General features: G+C 39.8%; 1 protein-coding gene across 2 annotated transcripts in view; it reads right to left on the bottom strand.

Moving 5' to 3' along the window:
* Window positions 1–2,370: 2,370 nt before the first annotated feature.
* Window positions 2,371–18,631, bottom strand: part of DDX31 (DEAD-box helicase 31) — a 90,097-nt gene continuing 73,836 nt past the window's right edge. For both annotated transcript variants that reach the window (XM_069069294.1, XM_069069295.1), the window contains one exon: window positions 2,371–4,237. In XM_069069294.1, the coding sequence (XP_068925395.1) occupies window positions 4,090–4,237 (148 nt within the window). In that variant the 3' untranslated portion in view covers window positions 2,371–4,089. The remainder of the gene's footprint in view (window positions 4,238–18,631) is intronic.

The raw sequence follows: 18,631 nt of genomic DNA, 5'->3' as shown, positions 1-18,631 counted from the left end.
CACACACACACACACACACACACACACACACACACACACACACACACCTCTTTCTTCCCTGGGATGGTGAGGGTATTATTTTAATTTTGCAAAATGCACAGCAGCTAATTAAGTCAAGACAGCCCCTTTGCATTCAGCTTCTTTTGCATGTGAATGGGGGTTGGTAAATCCCCGGCTCTCGATGTGGTGGGGGTGACGGGGGATTGTCCCCAACTCAGGGTTAATGAAGTGGGAAAGGAGTCTCTCATAGCCTCCTGCAAACAAAACCCCCCCATGCAACAAACCCTGTCCAAATCCTACATGGATTGACTTAAACCCAGGGGATAAGTGCTTTAAATTAATCTCATTGAATAAGAATGAGACCAAACAAAACTCTTTAAAATCATATTAAAAATCTATCAAAGGACAACTTGCACTGGTGTGCTTTTCATTTTGTGAAAGTGAAGGAGATAGAATAGAGCAACCATCTTTACATTTACACAGCAGCAGTGTAAATCACAGACATATTCTCAACTATTTAATTGTCCTTGTACCTTAGAGGCGATTTCATATCTTACATTAATGAAGAACAAGGCTTCCCGACAAGTTTATAATTACAATATTTAAAATTGTCCTGCCAGTTCCCATCTGCAATAACTTTGCAATCTTTATGGTAGAGCAGGTTTTTTTTTTTTTTTAACTTTCATCTATTTAAAAGACTCACTTTGGTTTCTATGTTCTGGACCCTGGTGCTGGGTGATTTCAGACAGAGAGGAGGAGGCTGAGGGAGCTTTGGAGGAGGTCCTGCAAAAGGATAGCTCCAGAAAAGGCCCACCTTTTCTCCAGTCCTCTCCTTACAACACACGGACACCCCCAGAGATACATGTGCCTTGTGATCCCTTTCACAGGAAGATGTGAAATTTAAAGTAAGTGAATCTTCTGCTAGAAACAGTCTATGATACAAAAATGCTTGTGGACATTTTGGGAAAAGTCAAATGGACTTTAAAGTTCCTCCAAACTGTCACCAGTAAAGCTAACTTTAAATGGCCCAGCCCTAAATCCTCCCCCACATCCCAACAGCAATAGCAGAAAAGGTGTAACGATCTTAAAAGGAACTTTTGCTAGGGGGAGTAAAGCAGCCTTCCAAGAAAAAATATGAAGTAATATCTCCAAAACAATTGGAAACCAAATAATTTTTTTTTGTGGTGGGAGAAAAGTCTCATTTTTCTATCTATGAGAAATAAACATTGGGACCTTAGTGATTTTCATTGACTATATGTAAAGGAACTAAAATCCAGAAATTTAGGACATTAGCCATATTCCACTCACCTAAATGGCGCTCCTTCACCCTTCCACCAGCTGCCTTCTCCCCCCCCCCCCAAATTCAAAGGAACCCACTGGGCTTTGTAGAAATTTCTGAGGTTTAGTCTGAACTTGGTTCTATAGGAATGGAAGTTGCTGTTTGCATTACATCAGCACTGACTTAATTAGATCACACACAGGCACCTATTTTGCCAAAGGTTCTTTGCCCTTCACTGCATGAGAAATGAGGGTCCCTTCTGAAGATTTGCAACCATTAGGGGTTTCAAATACGAAGATGTTTGGGAACCTGGAAAGGAATTCTATACAATCCACTAGGGAAAAGAACTGTAGGTTGTAACAGTTCCTTAAATGCCCAACTTCTGTGAGTCTTTAAATATGAGAAATAAGAGCACAGTAGAGAATGAGAGAGACAAGTTTGGGAAAAGAGAAAATAGATGATTAAAAATGCACACAAAATTAGAATATGTACAGTGGAATTAGGCAAAGGCTTTGCCTAATTGATGCCTGAAATGTATAATCTTTCATGAGCTATAATAAGAGAAAGATTTATTTTTAAGGTTATTCCAACTCAGATAATATTAACCTTAAATCTGCTAAATCCTTGTTTCTTTATTAACTGGGGGGCAGGATATTGATTCTGCTCAAAAAATATACTCAGGCATCATCTTAATGTGAGATGAAACGTTTAGGCCATTATCAGCAAAGTAAGTTGGGGTTTGTAGCTTGAAGATATACATAAACATACACACATACACATACATACATATACATGCATACATATGTATACACATAATGATATACACATATATCCTTTGCATAGTTATAGCATTTTTTTTACTCCAGGAATGTGGAATATCCTTATGATTATTCATCCTTTAATAGAATGAATACTTTAAAAAAAATATGTAGGTTTTTGCCTTTGATCAGCCCCAATCGCTGGCATTAATCCTATTTCCCACACAGCTGGGTTTTGTCTATAAAAAGTTTGATCCCTTCTTTTCTTATCCAAATCATTTGAACTATTATGCATCAAAATAAAAGAGAGGGTGGCAGATTTGCCCAAAGTCATTTTTTACATTGCTTCAGGGGTTTTTTATTATTATTATTGTTATAAATTTTACCAACAGTCCCTATTAATTCATATGTGACAGCTGACTCTGAGAAGGTCATATTTTTCCTCATGCAGAAGATCAATTTTTACTAGACTCACACTCTACCTCATACACTCTGAGTCATTTCTATTGTAGTGTTCTAGATGACATTTGACTTGAATCTGATTGCCCACTATCAGAAAGGGAAGACTTGACACCTCCCCCTTTATCATTTGGCAAATGTGAATCTTCTCAAAGCTTACATTACTTTGCAGGTCAGTTGGCTAATTCAAATCTGGCATTTCCTTTGGAATATCTTAGAATTTTGTCACAGAAAATCTAGACATGGTTATTTAGTAATCACAGAGGAGGATGGCCAGGAAATGTTCAAGTCAAGCTGCTGCACAGGGCTCTTCAACATGAAGGAAAATGCTGATATTTTTAGCCCTTTCTCTTGTGGCCTTCTCTAGCATTTCCTGTATGTAAATATTACATTTATTGGGAAATCAATACTTCTCAAGGGGGGAAAGGGGCTTTCACCAGCCCTGCAGCCAGATCCAAAGGGGAAGCTGTGCCCCAGGTCACAACACAAAGAAGCCCAGACCTCTTGTGGAACCCTGTTGGGTTTCACTGGGAAGAAAAACACAGGGGCACTGGTGTCTTTTGACTTCAAAGACAAATAGTAAAAAGACAACAGTAAATCAATTAGTCCTGAAAGAATACCTTTTTTGAGGAACACTGAAGAGGGAATAATACAAGGAATAATAGAAAAGTGACACTGTATTTACAGCAACATATTTAGAGAAAATAAGGAGGCTCAGGGTATACTACAACATTGTGGTATTTCTGATTTCTTTTACAAAATGATTCTTAGTCCTTCTTACAGAACATTTCATGCATGCATTGGGAAAGGGAATTTTGAGAAATAAAATTTCTGTCTTATGCACACCCATTTCACAGAATCATAACTTGAAAGTTGGAATAGACCTTAGAAATCAACAAATCTTGCCCCCTTACTTTATAGATGGGGAAATTCAGGCCCAGAGAAGGGATATGACTTGTTCAAGGTCACATAGCTATTCTTTATGTAACAAATTGTGCTTTACAAATAAGGTCAAAGGGACCAAATAGTACAAAAATAAAACATAATGGAACTTTGCTAAAATGCTGGTATATGACAGCAGGGTTAATACATTTTATAGGCCAGCCTGTATCATAGTAGGCTTTTGTTGTATGGCACATTCAAATATGTTCAGTGACTTCGGATGGAGTTCTTTTGTCTTTCATTTTTACTCCTGCTCACTTAAAAGACTGATCAGCTTCCAATGTCAATGGAGTGAATATAGATATCAAGTAATTAGCAAATTGTTGCTGTGATGTTAGTTCCCTTGGTTTCTATTTTTGCTCCACTCACAAAAGATAATGGCTGTGGGTTCAATTATGTTTAAAAATTTGGTATGCAGGAAAAGAGAAACATGCTTATTTTTAATAAGACTCCTCTGACAAAAATAGGACATTTACCAATTCAGAACTTCCAGGCTCCATCTTGAGGCTATGTGCTATGTACAGAGGCAATTTTTGAGAAGTCTTAGCTAAGTCTCACTGAACCACAGAACATCTTTGTGGGCTTTTCCAGTGTTTCACAGAGACAGATTTTCCTTTCCTTCCCCCCACAGCAAAGGTTGGGAGCTCCAATTCAGCTCTGCAGTGTGTGGTTGCTGGGTTTTCCATGTTTGTTTTGCTTTTTGACCTTGGCGTCGCCAGCTTCCATCCCACTTGAGTATTCTGAACGCAAGATTTCAGCAAGACAGTGTTTACTCTGGGTCTTCTTATGAAGGTCAGGCCTAGGGAAGAGTAAAAGCAGGGAGGAGGAGAGGAAGAAAAGAAACTTTATATATTTTTTTTCATTCTAAGACAGGCTGATGGCGGCTGGTTCTGAGGCTGTGAAACTGACATTTTTGTATTAACAGAAGTACAATCCCTTCAATTGTGCTTGTTTTGATATTCTCTGTACCAGAAGATTAGATACGGCGCTGACAGATTTTCATAACGGTGGCAAAATATCATGGCATTTTTAAAAGTGAGGCTTTGTTCTGTACTGTTGTTTTCATGGAAAAAAAGGAACACAGGCTGATGGCAAATGAGGTGTATGATACAGCAGTTTGCCAAAGGAAAAAAAAAGCCCACCCTAAAACTCAACAACACTCAGTAATAAAAACACTTTAATAGCAACCACAGTAACCTCAACTCAGTTAAAAAATAATCGTCCCTCACTGATAGCAATCCACAGATAGTAATAAGGAGGACTCCAGCTCTCCCGAGACAGTGAAGACGGCTGACTGGTGTTTCGAACAGACGTTTCTGTGGTCTAGAAGGCTGAATAGATTAGTTAATAGGCATTTCTTCATTGGACTGGGAGGGCTTTTTAATCTTTTGGTCCCTTCAATATCAAGTCCCACGGTACATTTGGGAAGCTTGGTTTATGTCTCGAATATTGGCCACAACTGCAGCCCTCCCAACATTGCACACAAGCCTTGGGTAATGGAGGGAGGTCTCTCTCCTGCAGTAATCTACACTGAAAAATGCCAAAGGTTTAAAATCAATTTCAGCTGCTGAACTGCAGTAACTATTTTCAAAAGACGGTAGCCTTGCCATTTGATCAGAAGATCAGAGAGGGAAATTTGTAGAAGTTCAATCAAACATAGGGAAAATGATTACATAAACTGCAGAGTGAAATATTTAATGTTTTTTAAGACACATGGATGGGTTTCAAATTTGTTTTTAAGAGCAGTGGTGACCACTAAAAACACACAACACATGGTGGAAATGCCATCGCTGGCACCTAGTTAGTGCCTACTCATTTTGGAATAATTCCCTAGGTACTAAGGATATGGCATATTTTTAGGAAGATAGATTATGCCCTTTCCCCTGCTCTTGCTTCTTTCTTTCTTGATCTAGCATGAAGACAATAGTGGACAAATGCTTGGACTTAGAATTCTAAATAAGTGGGGACCTTTTGTAAGACAGGGATCTGAAGAGACAACTAACACCTGTTTTGCAATATAAGTTATAAAAGGTTATAAGACCAGGTTATATCAGACTATTACGTTATGCAGTTATATTCCAGAGGAGTCAACTCAAAATTATGGCATATTGAAACTTATATGATATTGATCATTGTTCCAATGGAATTCTTTTTTGTACAGAAGTACAAATTTGGTATAAGAAGCCATGTCTTTACTGCTGGAATGAAGATTTGAAGCAATTATCCGGATTGCTAGGAAAAAGCAATTTTAAGGTTGTTTATTTGTGGGGGACAGGAGAATGGAGAGGGTTACGAAGAGGAAAACTTCAAATGATAACTTCTATTATTCATTTCATGATGCCAGCAAAGATCACATCTGTGGATGTTACTGAACAGCACGTCATTTGAGACCATTATAAATCTTCAACATGGCTACTCTCAGTCTTCATGGCTTCTTGCTTCCTGTCCTCCACCCAAAATACCAAACCAAACAAAAGGGAACCTATTACAATGGAAAAACTACTGGACAGGAGTTGGAGGATCTGGGTTCAAATGACAGCTTGGATGTTTATACTTCCTGTGTGACCTTCAACAAATCAAATGGTCTCAGTTTCCCCATCTGTAAAATGAGGCAATTGGGCTAGATGGCCTCTGGGGTCTAAGTCCATGATGCTATGAAAAAAAGAAAAAAAACCTCATCTTAAGCTTTTATTAGTTCTACTCCCTAGAGACAGCCGAATGAAGCAAAATGTTTTGAAAGGTAGCCCTTTCCAGCACAATTTTTTTGGAGGGGAGTTGGGGTTAAGTGACTTGCCTAAGGTCACACAGCTAGTTTTTTTTGTGTGTGTGTTAAGTGTCTGAGGCTAGATTTGAACTCAGGTCCTCCTGACTGCAGGGCCGGTGCTCTATTCACTGTGCCTCCTAGCCACCCCTATTTTTCTTTTAATATGATGATAATGAATTCACATTTATATTGCGCTTTTAGGTTTACAAAGGCATAGTAGGTAGTTGCTGGATCTGGAGCCAGGAAGACCTGGGTTGAAATCTGACCTCAGATACTTACTACCTATGTGACCTTGCTCAAGTCACTTAACCTCCATAATAATAGCACCTACTTCTAAGGGTTGAGGATCAAATGAGATATTTCTAATTCATTTAGCACAGTACCTGGCACATAGTGGGAACCATATAAATGCTTATCCCTTTCCTTTCCCCTTCCATCACTACCCTGTCAAGTATGCAAAGCAAGTCTCAGGCTCCTTTAACAGATGAACAAACTAAGCCCACAGGGGTCAAATGAGTTGCCCAAGGTTAAGAGAGCAAATTAGTGGAGGAAAACCCAGGTCTTCCCATCCCTGGTTTAATGCTCTTGCTACTCTCCTCCAGGTTCCTTCTATGGGGTGCTATTTCTCATTTGGAAGTGCCCCTGCTCATGTAACCTCTCTGTACCTGATTGAGGTCCAAGTTGCAAGGGGGTTGATTTGTGATTTGGAAAAGGCAGGAGACAGGCCCGGCAGTTAAGAGAACTTAACTTGTTCCAAACTGATGGCTGCCAGTTCTATGTGCCTGCAGTTTATTTTTAGTTGGGTTATATGACAGATAGAGTGAAAAGGTTCTGACAGGAAGGAATGCTTTTTCTTCCCCCTTGTTTGAAGCTGGGTGTTCACAATGTGTATAATTTTAAATGTAACAACCTGGGTTTCAAAATATGCAAAATATCAGTCAAAATACCCTCCCCAGCATAAGCTCCTACACTTCAAAGATCTCTGCTGCCACTGCTAAAGCAAAATAAATAAATAGAATATTACTTGGCTGATTGATACACTAATTGCCTACAAAAATGGCACGGGCTGTGTCACCACCAAAACTTTCAGCCAAAGACAAGCAGGCTGGCAAACTTGCATTCTTAGCCCATAGGCTTTAATCTACCTGAGGACATATAGTAAAAAAACAGGTGTCTGTGTAAATGTATATTTGGTGAGGTAAGAATATATATGTATGCCAATGTGGACATTTGTTTTGATTAACTATACATGTGTATGATGGTTCTTGGCTGATTAAAACAAAACAAACAATATATATATTTCCCAAGAAATTCTTGTTTCCCTAGAAAACTTGAGAACTCTGATCAACACAATGACCCATCACAATTCCTGAAGGTTTGTGATAAAACATGCTGCCCACCATCCTGACAGAGAAGTGACTGACTCAAGAGTGCATATTGCAACGATTTTTAAAAAAAGATACGGCCAATGAGAAATTTTATTTTGCTTTACTATACATGCCTGTAACAGAGGTTTTTTTTTTTTTTTTTTGCGTTTTCTACAGGAATGGAAAGAGAGGCAGGAAAGTGAGAGAGAAAGATTATTTTTTCTTGAAAATAAAATAAAGTTTAACCTGTGGGAAAAATGATAATGTTCACGTATATGTACACACACATATATAAACAGATATGTGTGTATATACATATACATATATACACACATATAAATAATCCAAGGACCTGTGGTTTCATCACTGTGGGCACATTGCTACTGATACAGAACACAGAACTTCATAACTTTGTAGACAGTTTCAAGTTTCTATGGCTGAAAAAAATTAATCATTTCATTATCCTCTCTCTAGTGATGAAGCTCTATAAACTTACTTAGGCTGATCTTTGGAAGAGAGATGTACAGTCCAACACTTGGCCCATATCTGAAATCTTTTAAGCTTGACAGTTTCTTCCAGGGCTAACATACCATCAACAGTGATTTTGAGAACTTGCTATCAACCTCCATGCCAAGATGAAGCACTGGAGAAAATCTCAGTAACAGGGTAGAAGCAGAGGAACAGAGTCTGGAATGAAGTCAATGGAGTTGGGTTCAAGGTCTGACTACCACTCATTACACATGTGACTTTTTGTTGTTCAGTCCTTTTCAGTTGTGTCTGACTCTTTGTGATCCTCTCTGGGATTTTCTTGGCAAAGATACTGGAATGATTTGCCATTTCCTTCTCCAGTTCATTTTACAGATGAGGAAACTGAGGCAAACAAGTTTAGTGACTTTCCCAGGGTCACAAAGTTGAATTAATGAAAACGACTCTTTCTTACTCCAGGTCTGGCATTCTATCCACTGTACCATCTAGCTGCCCTTCGTGCGACTTCAGGGAAATTGATTAATCTATTTTACCTTCAGTTTTCCTCGTCTGTAAAATGAGGTTGGACAAGATAATCTCAGATGTCCCTTTCAGCTCTAAATCTCTGATCCTATAATGAATTCTTATCTTATCAGTATCCAAGACATATTAATTTATCAATAATAAGGGTGTATGCTTTATGGTAGGGTTCTGGGGCACTGAATGCTAATTGACAGAAGATACACAAAACTGTTCTCAAAGGGTATTTGTTCAACATTCCCAAGTCCACAGTGCAGAAAATGAGATGCTATAGAAATCAGATCTTGGAGATGGTCCTGCTCTACTTAAGTTGACAACTGAAACATTTTCCAGGCATTTTACAATTTTATTTCCAGCCAAGGCATAGTCCACCACCAGCAAATCCTAATTCCTCTACAGACCTGGTAGAAAAATGTGCCAGGTCACTACTCTGAGGATCCTTATGCTCCACAGAGTGAGCAGGTGTTCAGTTTTTCAGTCTATGGCTTTGGTTTCTCTGCCTTTGGTAACGAGAAGCTCTGAAAGGGATTTGGATTTTTTTTTTTTTAAACCATTCAAGAAGTCCAAACAGGGCCCTCATTTAGTGACCAAGCTACTTCTCTGCTTCTTCTCTGGACTGCAGGCCCTGCCTGAATCACAAGGCAATGGGCAGGTAGGAAAATGGGAAATTCTAAATCTAAACATGCCCTGGCAACTTAAGATCTCAGTCTTCTCCAGTGCCAACTTGTAGTCTTCCTGGTTTTTGCCAAAGTCCCCTTCTCACCACTAATCAACAAAAGAGTAATCCTATAGTTACCAGTAAACAAATTCGTTTTATGTAACTACAGTGAAAGATGAGTAAATCTACCCAAACTTATGGGGCTGAATTGGAACTCATCAGGAAGGACAGATGTTATTTGTACCCCGAATAAAGTAAAACCTCAGCCCAATTTACACTTCAATATACTTGGCTCTAATAATAACTATGGGGCAGCTAAGTCAATGGCAGCTAGCAATAGGCAGCTAGTCAATGCAGATAGAGTGCCAGGCCTGGCTCTCTTAGACTCTTTTTAGTGAGTTCAAATCCAGCCTCAGATATGTATTGGCTGTGTGATCCTGGGCAAGTCACTTAACCCTGATTTCCTCAGTTTCCTCATCTGTAAAATGAACTGTAGAAGGAAATTACAAATCACACTGATTAGCTTTACCAAGAAAACTCCAAATAGTATCACAAAGATTCAGACACAACTGAAAATGATTGGACAAAATAATAACTACCATATACAAAGTGCTTTAAAATTTGCAAACTATTTTATATAAATACTTATATTCCTCTATTAGACTACAAGCTGTCTGAGGGCAGGGATCATATCTTATATAAACTCTGCATTGCCACCCCTCTTCATACCTAGTTACAACTCTGTAGACATTAGGTGCTTGATGTCTGTTGACTTAATTTGAACTTCAAACTAAATCTGATGCTGAAAATGCAGAGAACTGCTTTAATTGATTTTTATTGAACTGAGATATATTTTGGTATGCTGTTGGGTTTTCGTTTTTTTTAATTCCTTGCCTCCTCTTTACAACACACACACACACACACACACAAACTCACACACACTCCTTTGGATGCCTCAAAGTCTACTGAAGTCTGGTAAAATGCATTCTCTCAAGTCTGAAAGATCTACCTTGTAAACAAACTATCTAGGGCCACAGATGGACCCAAAGGAATTCCAAGTGAAAATATACCCCAAAATGGGATGGAAAAACCCTGGTTTCAAGTGTGATCAGGGGAGAAGTGGCAATGACTTTAGATAAGATGGCAATGATTGAGAAATTTCTCTGCCCTCCCTAGCTCTTAGGGAAGAAGAAAAGGCAGCAATGTTTGAACAGAATTCTGGTGGCTCTCCAATGACAGGAAGAGCAACAAACAACTCCAGGGAGAATTTGACAAGCGGTCCCTCTGGTGCAACAAAGTAGTTCAGGTAAAGATTCCGCCAGTGTGGGATGATAATTTAGCCTCCCGAAGTGGATCGTATTATCAGATCTCTACAGCCATGGAAGGAAGGGGATTAGCCACAGGGGCCTCTTAACCTTGGGTTCTGTTCTGGCATGAATGGAGCATGGGGTGAGTTCCTGGCACACCAGGAGGCTGCTTCTTTGATCAGCCTGGACTAAACAAAATATGGCTCTTCTGAAAACATATTGGTGCTTCAGAAGAGTCCCTATGTTGTTAGTGTGCCCTGCACAAACATCAGACACTACTGCTAAATATCCGAGGGCTACCCTGTAGACCCAAGGATAGACATAAAAAATGGGCTTTGCCCTAACACCACAGTATACAGAGCTGTAAAGGAATGCAGTATAATTCTAAGACCTGATTCAAGAAGTAGCCCAGTGCTAGGCACCTAGCAAGTATTCAGCAAATACTCGTTTAAGTGAATGAAGTTGATTACCAACAGGACAACTGGATAAAGGGCAGCCCTAATGAACTCTGGGTTAAGGGGATAAAGGCAAGAAACTGAGACTGAGAAGTAGGAGAATTGGATTCTAGTCTCAGCTCTGTCATTTACTATTTGTGTAAACATTTAAGTCACTGTTAGTCTAAGACACTGGATCCTTTCCTAATTCTTATCATTAAGCAGATTCCAGTGCATTTTAATGCCTATCTCAGCACCACATGGATGTGCAGATGCTTAGAAACTGCCACTGGATTTGGGAGAAGCAGAAGTGGGTGATGAAGGTGAGGCAATGCTCCAGAGCACTGTGCATTGTCAGTTCTAGATTTAGGAATGGGACAACCTTATGTTCACCAGTAATTGATCAAATGGGATATTTGTAAAGCACTTAACAGTGTCTGGCTCAAAGTAAAAGCTTAGTAGATGCTTGTTTCCTTTCTTCCTTGCTATGTATACATAGAGGTTGGATGGCTCAGTGGAGTGCTGGCCCTAGAGTCAGGACGACCTTAGTTCAAATCTGACCTCAGACACTTTACTAGCTGTGTGACTCTAGACAAGTCACTTAACCTCTGTTTGCTCCAATCTCCTGATTGGAAATGGCAAACCACTCCAGTATCTTTGCCAAGAAAACCCCATGGATAATGTTGTCATGCTATGATCCACAAGGTCATGAGGAGTTGGACATGACCAAATGACTAAACAACAACCTGTATATAATATGCACTTAGTAAGTATTTGTTGAATGAGCATGTTTTCACAGCTAAATGTCAATCAATAAATACAATTCATACAAAAAATTTTAGCTGATTCTTTGTGGACAAAGAGAAGATTATTGTTTTGCTGAGGCCCATATTACAAGCTTCTTCATTTCCCACATGTTGAGTTGGGTAGAACTGATTAGTTTAATCGACAGATCCTTTCCATCATTAAAGAATCTTAAAAGTTGGAAAGGTCCAGGAAAATAATGTATTCCAATTTCTGCCTGATCAAGAATCCACTCTTCAACATCCCTACACAGAAATGATCATTCTACCTCTGCTTTAAGACCTCCGTTCATATGGAATTTACAATCTATTCTGCCCACTCCATTGTTGGTCTGCTGTAATTGTTAGGAAGTTTTTCGTTCTATTGAACTGAAATTATCCTCCCCTCCCCTTGTTAGGCACTGATCTTAGTTCTGCATTCCAAGAACAAGCTTAATACTAAGATATGGTCAAAGATAATTTTATTATTCTTTAAATGACTTATAATGCAATTGCCTAATGAGTGCTAACCTAATTAGAAGCAGTCAATTCTTATCATAAAATTCAAGCTTCACCTTCTGCTTCTGTCTCACAGAATCTAGAACAAAAGTAGCCAGAGAAATTAATTGGTCTAGCTCTCTCCCTTTAGGCAAGTCGATAGCCATATAATCCAAGGATGATAACTGTCATTTGTCCTGAAAAAGTTCAGAAATATAGATTCTGCAATCTCCCTTTAGAATACAATCTAGTATTTGGTGACCCTGACAATGAAATTCAAGTTTTTCCCTGTATCCAACCAAAATGTCTCTTTTTAATCCAACTCTTTTTCAGTCCTTTCTGGATATGGAAAAAATGCCTTATTATAGAAGTACTTCCCATATCTTTTATGAACTTATTTTTTTCCTTAATGCTTATTTTGATGTAGCTTCCAAAAGGGATCTAGGGAATGTATACCAAGTCTGCAAAAGGGCCTGAAAAAAACTGCAAAGGTTGGCACTCCCAAATGGCATTCTTTCTGTGGAGCAGTAAATTTAAATAATATTTATTACATGCCTGCTCTGTGCAAGGCTCTGTCCTAAGCATCGGGAGACAAAGATAAATAAGATATGGTCCCTTCTGCCAGGAAACTTACAGTCTAGTACTTGTAAATGGTTACAATACCACCTCATATCATGGACTGTCAGGTCCAATGCATTGGGTTGAAACATGGCAGCATCAGTTCCAGGATGAGAACAAAATGCAAAGGAACTCGAACGCTTCAGAATAAGATATGACAAGAGGCTGACATAAACTAACTGGAACTGTATAGGTCATAACAAATAACAATCAAAGCTTTCATTTCTAGAGTACTTTATAGCTTACAAAGTGCCTTCCTTCCAGCAATTCTGGGAGGTGGGTAGTAACAGAGAGAAAGAGCTTTTTGTCACTATACGAGTGAAGAAATTGCTGAGTTGCCACAGATATACATATTCCTGCAACAGAAAAGGAATTAGGGATAGGTTGTTCATTGGGGAAGAAAATGGATGACTAGATGAGTGGTTTGGGGTATATATCTGAGATGACTATATAGAAAGTCAATTTATGAGCTAGCAAAGGTTTCATCTTGGAGTATACATACATATACATCTGTGTGTGTGTGTACGTGTGTAAATATATGTTGACTTGTGTTCAGTTTTCTGTAATTCAAGAACTCAAGAATTAGAAGCTTTGGAGGAAAGGTGAATAATCTGTTGCATCTACCCTCAAGTGGTATCTGTCACTGATTCAAATTGTACTTCCTTCTTCCAATTCCAGGGCTTCAATGCAGCAGAAGGCCAGAGTTTCAAGGGCAGCAACAGTGTACTTGACAGTCTCTAGCATCACCCCCAAGAGAGGCTGGTTGGGTTCCTGTTCTTTGTTGTCAGCCCTGGCTGCTTGTCTGAAAGCACACCATGTGGTTCCTGCTGTCTGCAGGTGACCCAGGTGTGGAGGAAGCTAAGGGTCACTGTGAAATCCCTCTAATCGCCTCATTAGCAGGGTGGGGATGAAGGTGTGTTTGTTCAGTGAGAAGGCAGAAAGCTGGTAATTGCTTGGTGTCAGCTGGAAAAAACCAAGTGATAGGAGCAAGAGGCCAAATGTAAAAGGCTACGTGAGCACACCTATAATTAAACCAGTGTTCTAAAGAATAGGGGCTCAGCAGCACCTGACTATAGGGAGAGCACAGGAAAGAGGAAACTAAATTTGCATTAAGTCTGTAAATGGAGAAATACTCAGCTCCCACTGCTGGAAAAAATGCCCTTAGAGATGAAATTCTGGTTGGAACCTGAGCCCAGATATGGTTAATGTAATGAATGCTAGAAAAAAACAAATTCGACCAAATGGAGGCTTCTCATCTCTGTTTTAGTTTAGATAACAAAGATCCTATCCTCAGCATAGATGTTTCAAAGACATAATTAGTAGTGGATTTCAAAACACAGAATTTCACATTTTGGTTCTTACATCAGAGTCCAAAGTGTAAATGATGATGATGATGACAAGAACCAAAGGAAAGTGGTAAGCACTGTATAATAATACCCACAGTCCTCTTCTCGTGCCCCAGCGATGTCTGACCTTATAGCTGCCAGGGGCTCCTATTGCTCCTTCTTGGCCTTGTCACCAAGGTCAAGTGTTCTGACCTCCCATCTGGGGGCTTGCTCTTGCCCTGGTAAGGGGAATGAGGATGCACCAGAGCATTCCCGTGTCTAATTACTAGGGTCTGGTTTACTGCCTCCATTTGGGAAGTTGGAGAAACAGGGCCAGCTGCTCTGACAAGCTGGTCCATCAGCAGGGGGTGTGGATGCCCTTCTGAGTGATCGTCCTCTCCTGAACTGAGCAATGGAATCTCAAGCCTGTTTACGTTCCCTATTGCCCATTTTGCTCCTCATCAGACACTCTTGGGAACTACATCACTGGAAATTACACATGGGACTTCAAGCAATGAATACAGCCACCCACTGGGATGGGTCCAGGCCAACAAGAGGAAACAGAAGTTACTGGAGGGGCAGCAATCTATGGCACCTTCCCCCTCTGGCCTACCTTTTCTAGTTCATCTTTCACAATGCTACTAGAATATTTCTTATCCATCAATCTGGTCATTATTCTCTGTTAAAAGAATTAGCAGTGGTTGCCTATTGCCTATCAGATAAAATTCAAACTTTTTTTTGCCTGGTATTCAAGGTCTTCCACTGTCTGGTACTCCTCCACTTTTCCAGTCTTGATTTATTTCTATTCCACATATTTTATGAAGCAAACTGGAATACACTTTGTCCCCCGAACATGTCCTGTGCTTTCCTGCCTTTGTTTATGCCATTGTCACCGAGTGAAATGCTCACCTTTTTCGAACCCTTGTTAGCCTGTATCCATTCTTTAAAGCTCAGCTTAAATGACATTTTCTTCATGAAGCCTTCCCTTATCTCCTGCATAAATAATAACCTTCCCCATCCAAAACCTTGCCTGGTATTTTGTTATACAATACTTGAATACCCTTACATTAGATGATGTATTACAATGATCAGTCTGTGTTTTCTTCCCTTACTAGAGCACTCCATCCACACTCTCCATCCTTTGGACCCATTCTTTCCTTTTTCTTTCACTCTCTTCTTCCTAATCCTTTCCCTCTTCCTCTTTCCTTCTTTTTTGCCTATATTTTAGGCCTGCCAGTGGTGACCATGGCATGGGCATTACTTAGCTTGTCTACAATAATAAGGATTATAAATGGTGAAGACCTCTGTTCTCATGGTCAGACCCTGCAACTCAGGACTTCGAGCCTAAGACCCACCACTGGCTGTGTGACCTTCGACAGGTCACTTGGTCTCTGTATCTCAATTTCTCCATTTAGAGATGGGAATACTGCTCCCTACATCATACAGATATTGTGAGGATAAACCTAAACCACATAATATGCTTTGAGCTATGGGGGAAAGGTTACCACATACATTCTAATTACCATTATTTACAAGACAGCCTGGATTCATGAAAGATTGCAAGTAATTAGGCCACGTGTAATTTCATTCTAATAAGAGAAGGCTGCAGTTCCCATTTTTAAAGATCCACAGAATGTCAGGGTTGAAAGAGTCTTTAGAGATCTTCTAGACCAACCTCTTCTTTTTTAGTCAAGAAACTTAGTCCCAGAGGGGTTAATTGAAAATCCTTACAATAACAGAACTAATTAGCAGCTGAGCTGGGACTAGAACTCTGCCCATTCCAAGGCTCCTCTCCTTAAGTCACAATGCCAAAAGGCAATAAAAATTTATGAAGCACCTACTATGTGCCAGGCACTGTGCTAAGTGTGAGGAGAGGCAAAAAGACATGTCCTGTCTTCAGGAAGCTCAAAATCTAATTTGGGGGGGAGGAGGAGGAAACAAATATATATAGACAAGCTCTATAATAGGTTAAATAGGAAACAACAGAGGGAAAGAACTAGAATTAAGAGAGTTTGGGAAAGGCTTCCTATAGAAGATGGGATTTTAGTTAGGACTTAAAGGAAGCCAGGAAAATCAGTTAGGTAGAGTTGAGGAGAAGGAGCATTCCAGGCATGGGGGACAGACAGAGAAAGTGCCTTAGATCAAATAAATGGAGTGTCTTTTTTGTGGAACAAGAAGTGTCATTTGGAAAACCAGGAGAGAGTGGTGTCCCAAAAACCCAGCGAGAAGAGCATTTCAAGGAGAGAGCAATCAACAATGTCAAAAACTGCAGAGAGGTTGAGGAGAATGAGGATTTGGCAATTAAGAGATAATTATTGATTCTGGACAGTAGTTTTGGTGGAATGATGAGGTTGGAAGTCAGATTATAAGGGGTTAAGAGAGAGGAGAGAAAGTAGAGGCACCTATTGTAGAAAAGATTTTCAAGGAGTTTAGTTACAACTGGTAGGATGATAGTTATGAGGATGGAAAGATCAAGTGAGCTTTTGCAGAACTGGTGAGACATGAGCATGTTTGAAGGCAGTAGGGGATGCGCCAGTTGGCAGGGAGAGATGGAAAATAAGTCATAGAGTAGGGATAACAGACAAGGGAAATCTTTTGGAGATGGAATGGGAAAGAATAAACTCACTTGTGCAAGTAGAGGGGTTAGCCTTAGTAAGAAGTAAGATCACCTCTTCATGTGAGACAGAAGTGTCAGACAAGATAGTGGCAGAAGGCATATGAGTGATATGAAATTAAGAAGAAGGGAAAAGAGGAAGCTCCTAGAAAATGGTCTCAATTTTCTTCTGTAAAATATGAGGCAAGGCTCTCTCCTGACAGGGTGATAGGATGGGGCACCATGGATACCATGAAAGTATAAAGAAGGATGAAAAAGTTTGAAAGAGACATGATAGAGAGTGGGACAGTGAGTTGACATGGAAGATGTGTAGAAGGATTATCTAGGAGCAGGGAGGACTGAGTTGACGTTGTGTAATATAAATCCGTAGGAGACTCAGTCAGAATGGTTGAGTGATTTTCTTCATCTTTGTTCAGCAGCATGTTAATAGGAGCAAGGGCAGAGGATGGTGAAAGTCACCCAAGACTGAGACTTGGCTGGGTGCAGTCGGTGACTAGGGACTCGAGACCAGGATAGTGATAGAGACCAGATAGGAGTTCAAGGTTCACCAAGGAGTCTAGATGGGGAAAAGAGGAGAGAATGCAAAGGATATGGCCTAGAAGAGAACTGAGAGGTTGAGGACGTGGAAGTAATGATGTGGAAGAGCATGATCTGGCACGGGAAGGCAGGCGCAGAGGTGGAAAGTCACTAGATTATGGTCAGACAAAGGGACTTCAGAATTCTTGAATGTGGGGGGAGGTACATTTGTGGGTGATGGCAAGATGAAGGGTATGACCATTTTTATGTGTGGCTGAGGTGTTATGGAGAAGCAGATCATGGGTCAGTAGGTTGAGGAAATGAGTAGTTAAGGTATATGAGAGAATATTTGGAAGTTCTTAAATATGAAGGCAGGAGTTGCCAGAAAGTTATACATTTTTATACTGTGTAATATAGGTAATAAATTGTTTCAAGGGGGTATTTGGTGTTTGGGTTTGAGGCATGCCCAAAGGAAAAAGATGACTTACCAGAATCTCCCATTCTGAAAACTTTTTTTTTTGGGGGGGGGGAAGGGGATAATTTGTTCTTCCTAGAGGTTTGGGGATGGACTAGATAACTTCTTTCTTTCCAGTCCAAGGAATTTATAACTCCTTCCAAGTTACTAGAAACTCCAGGGCTTGGAATAGAGAATATGACAGTTGGCGTGGATTTCTAATGTGATCGTGACTATATGCATGATCATTAAAGTAGAAGATGAGAAGTCTCAAGTCCTTTTTTTATATCTGATTCATGACCTTAGAGAAGTGACTTATCTGCTTCTTCTTGGTCTCAATTTCCTTGGATTAAAACCGTATGTTAATGCTTGTTTGTCTCTAAGTCCTTTGGGCAGAAAGGAATATATATTGAACTACAGGTAAACTTGCTAAAGGGCAAGTGGTACAGGTACACCATCTATACATGTATTGTCAAAGTTTCAGATTGTTGTTTTGGCTTTTCATTTCTCCACTGGTTAACACATCTCCCTAAGTTACTATTAGGTCATTGTGAATACACTCCGTCCTGGTTCTGCCACCATTCCACCCATATATATGGGGATCTCAGAGACTGTGGCTTTGTTCATTTTCTGATATCACATTTGGCCCAATTTGTCTTTTTATAGAATGATGAGTAGACCAAGCAAACCGAGAAAAATTTTTCAGTGGGCAAGATTCCAAGTTTTCCTTCAGCTAATTAAGTGATATTAAGGAGGTTGTAAATGCCACATAAAAATTGGCAGGCAAGCTGCTCCCAATGATTAGATTATTGCTTTACAGGGAGCTACAGCTGCAGCTTCTCAACGCTAGT

This window comes from Petaurus breviceps, unplaced genomic scaffold (assembly GCF_028583685.1).
Source record: "Petaurus breviceps papuanus isolate PSGF00001 unplaced genomic scaffold, PetGlider_PUasm1.0 90779, whole genome shotgun sequence".
In the NCBI taxonomy this organism is placed as follows: Eukaryota; Metazoa; Chordata; class Mammalia; order Diprotodontia; family Petauridae; genus Petaurus; species Petaurus breviceps.
This window is presented reverse-complemented; position numbering and strand designations above follow the sequence as displayed.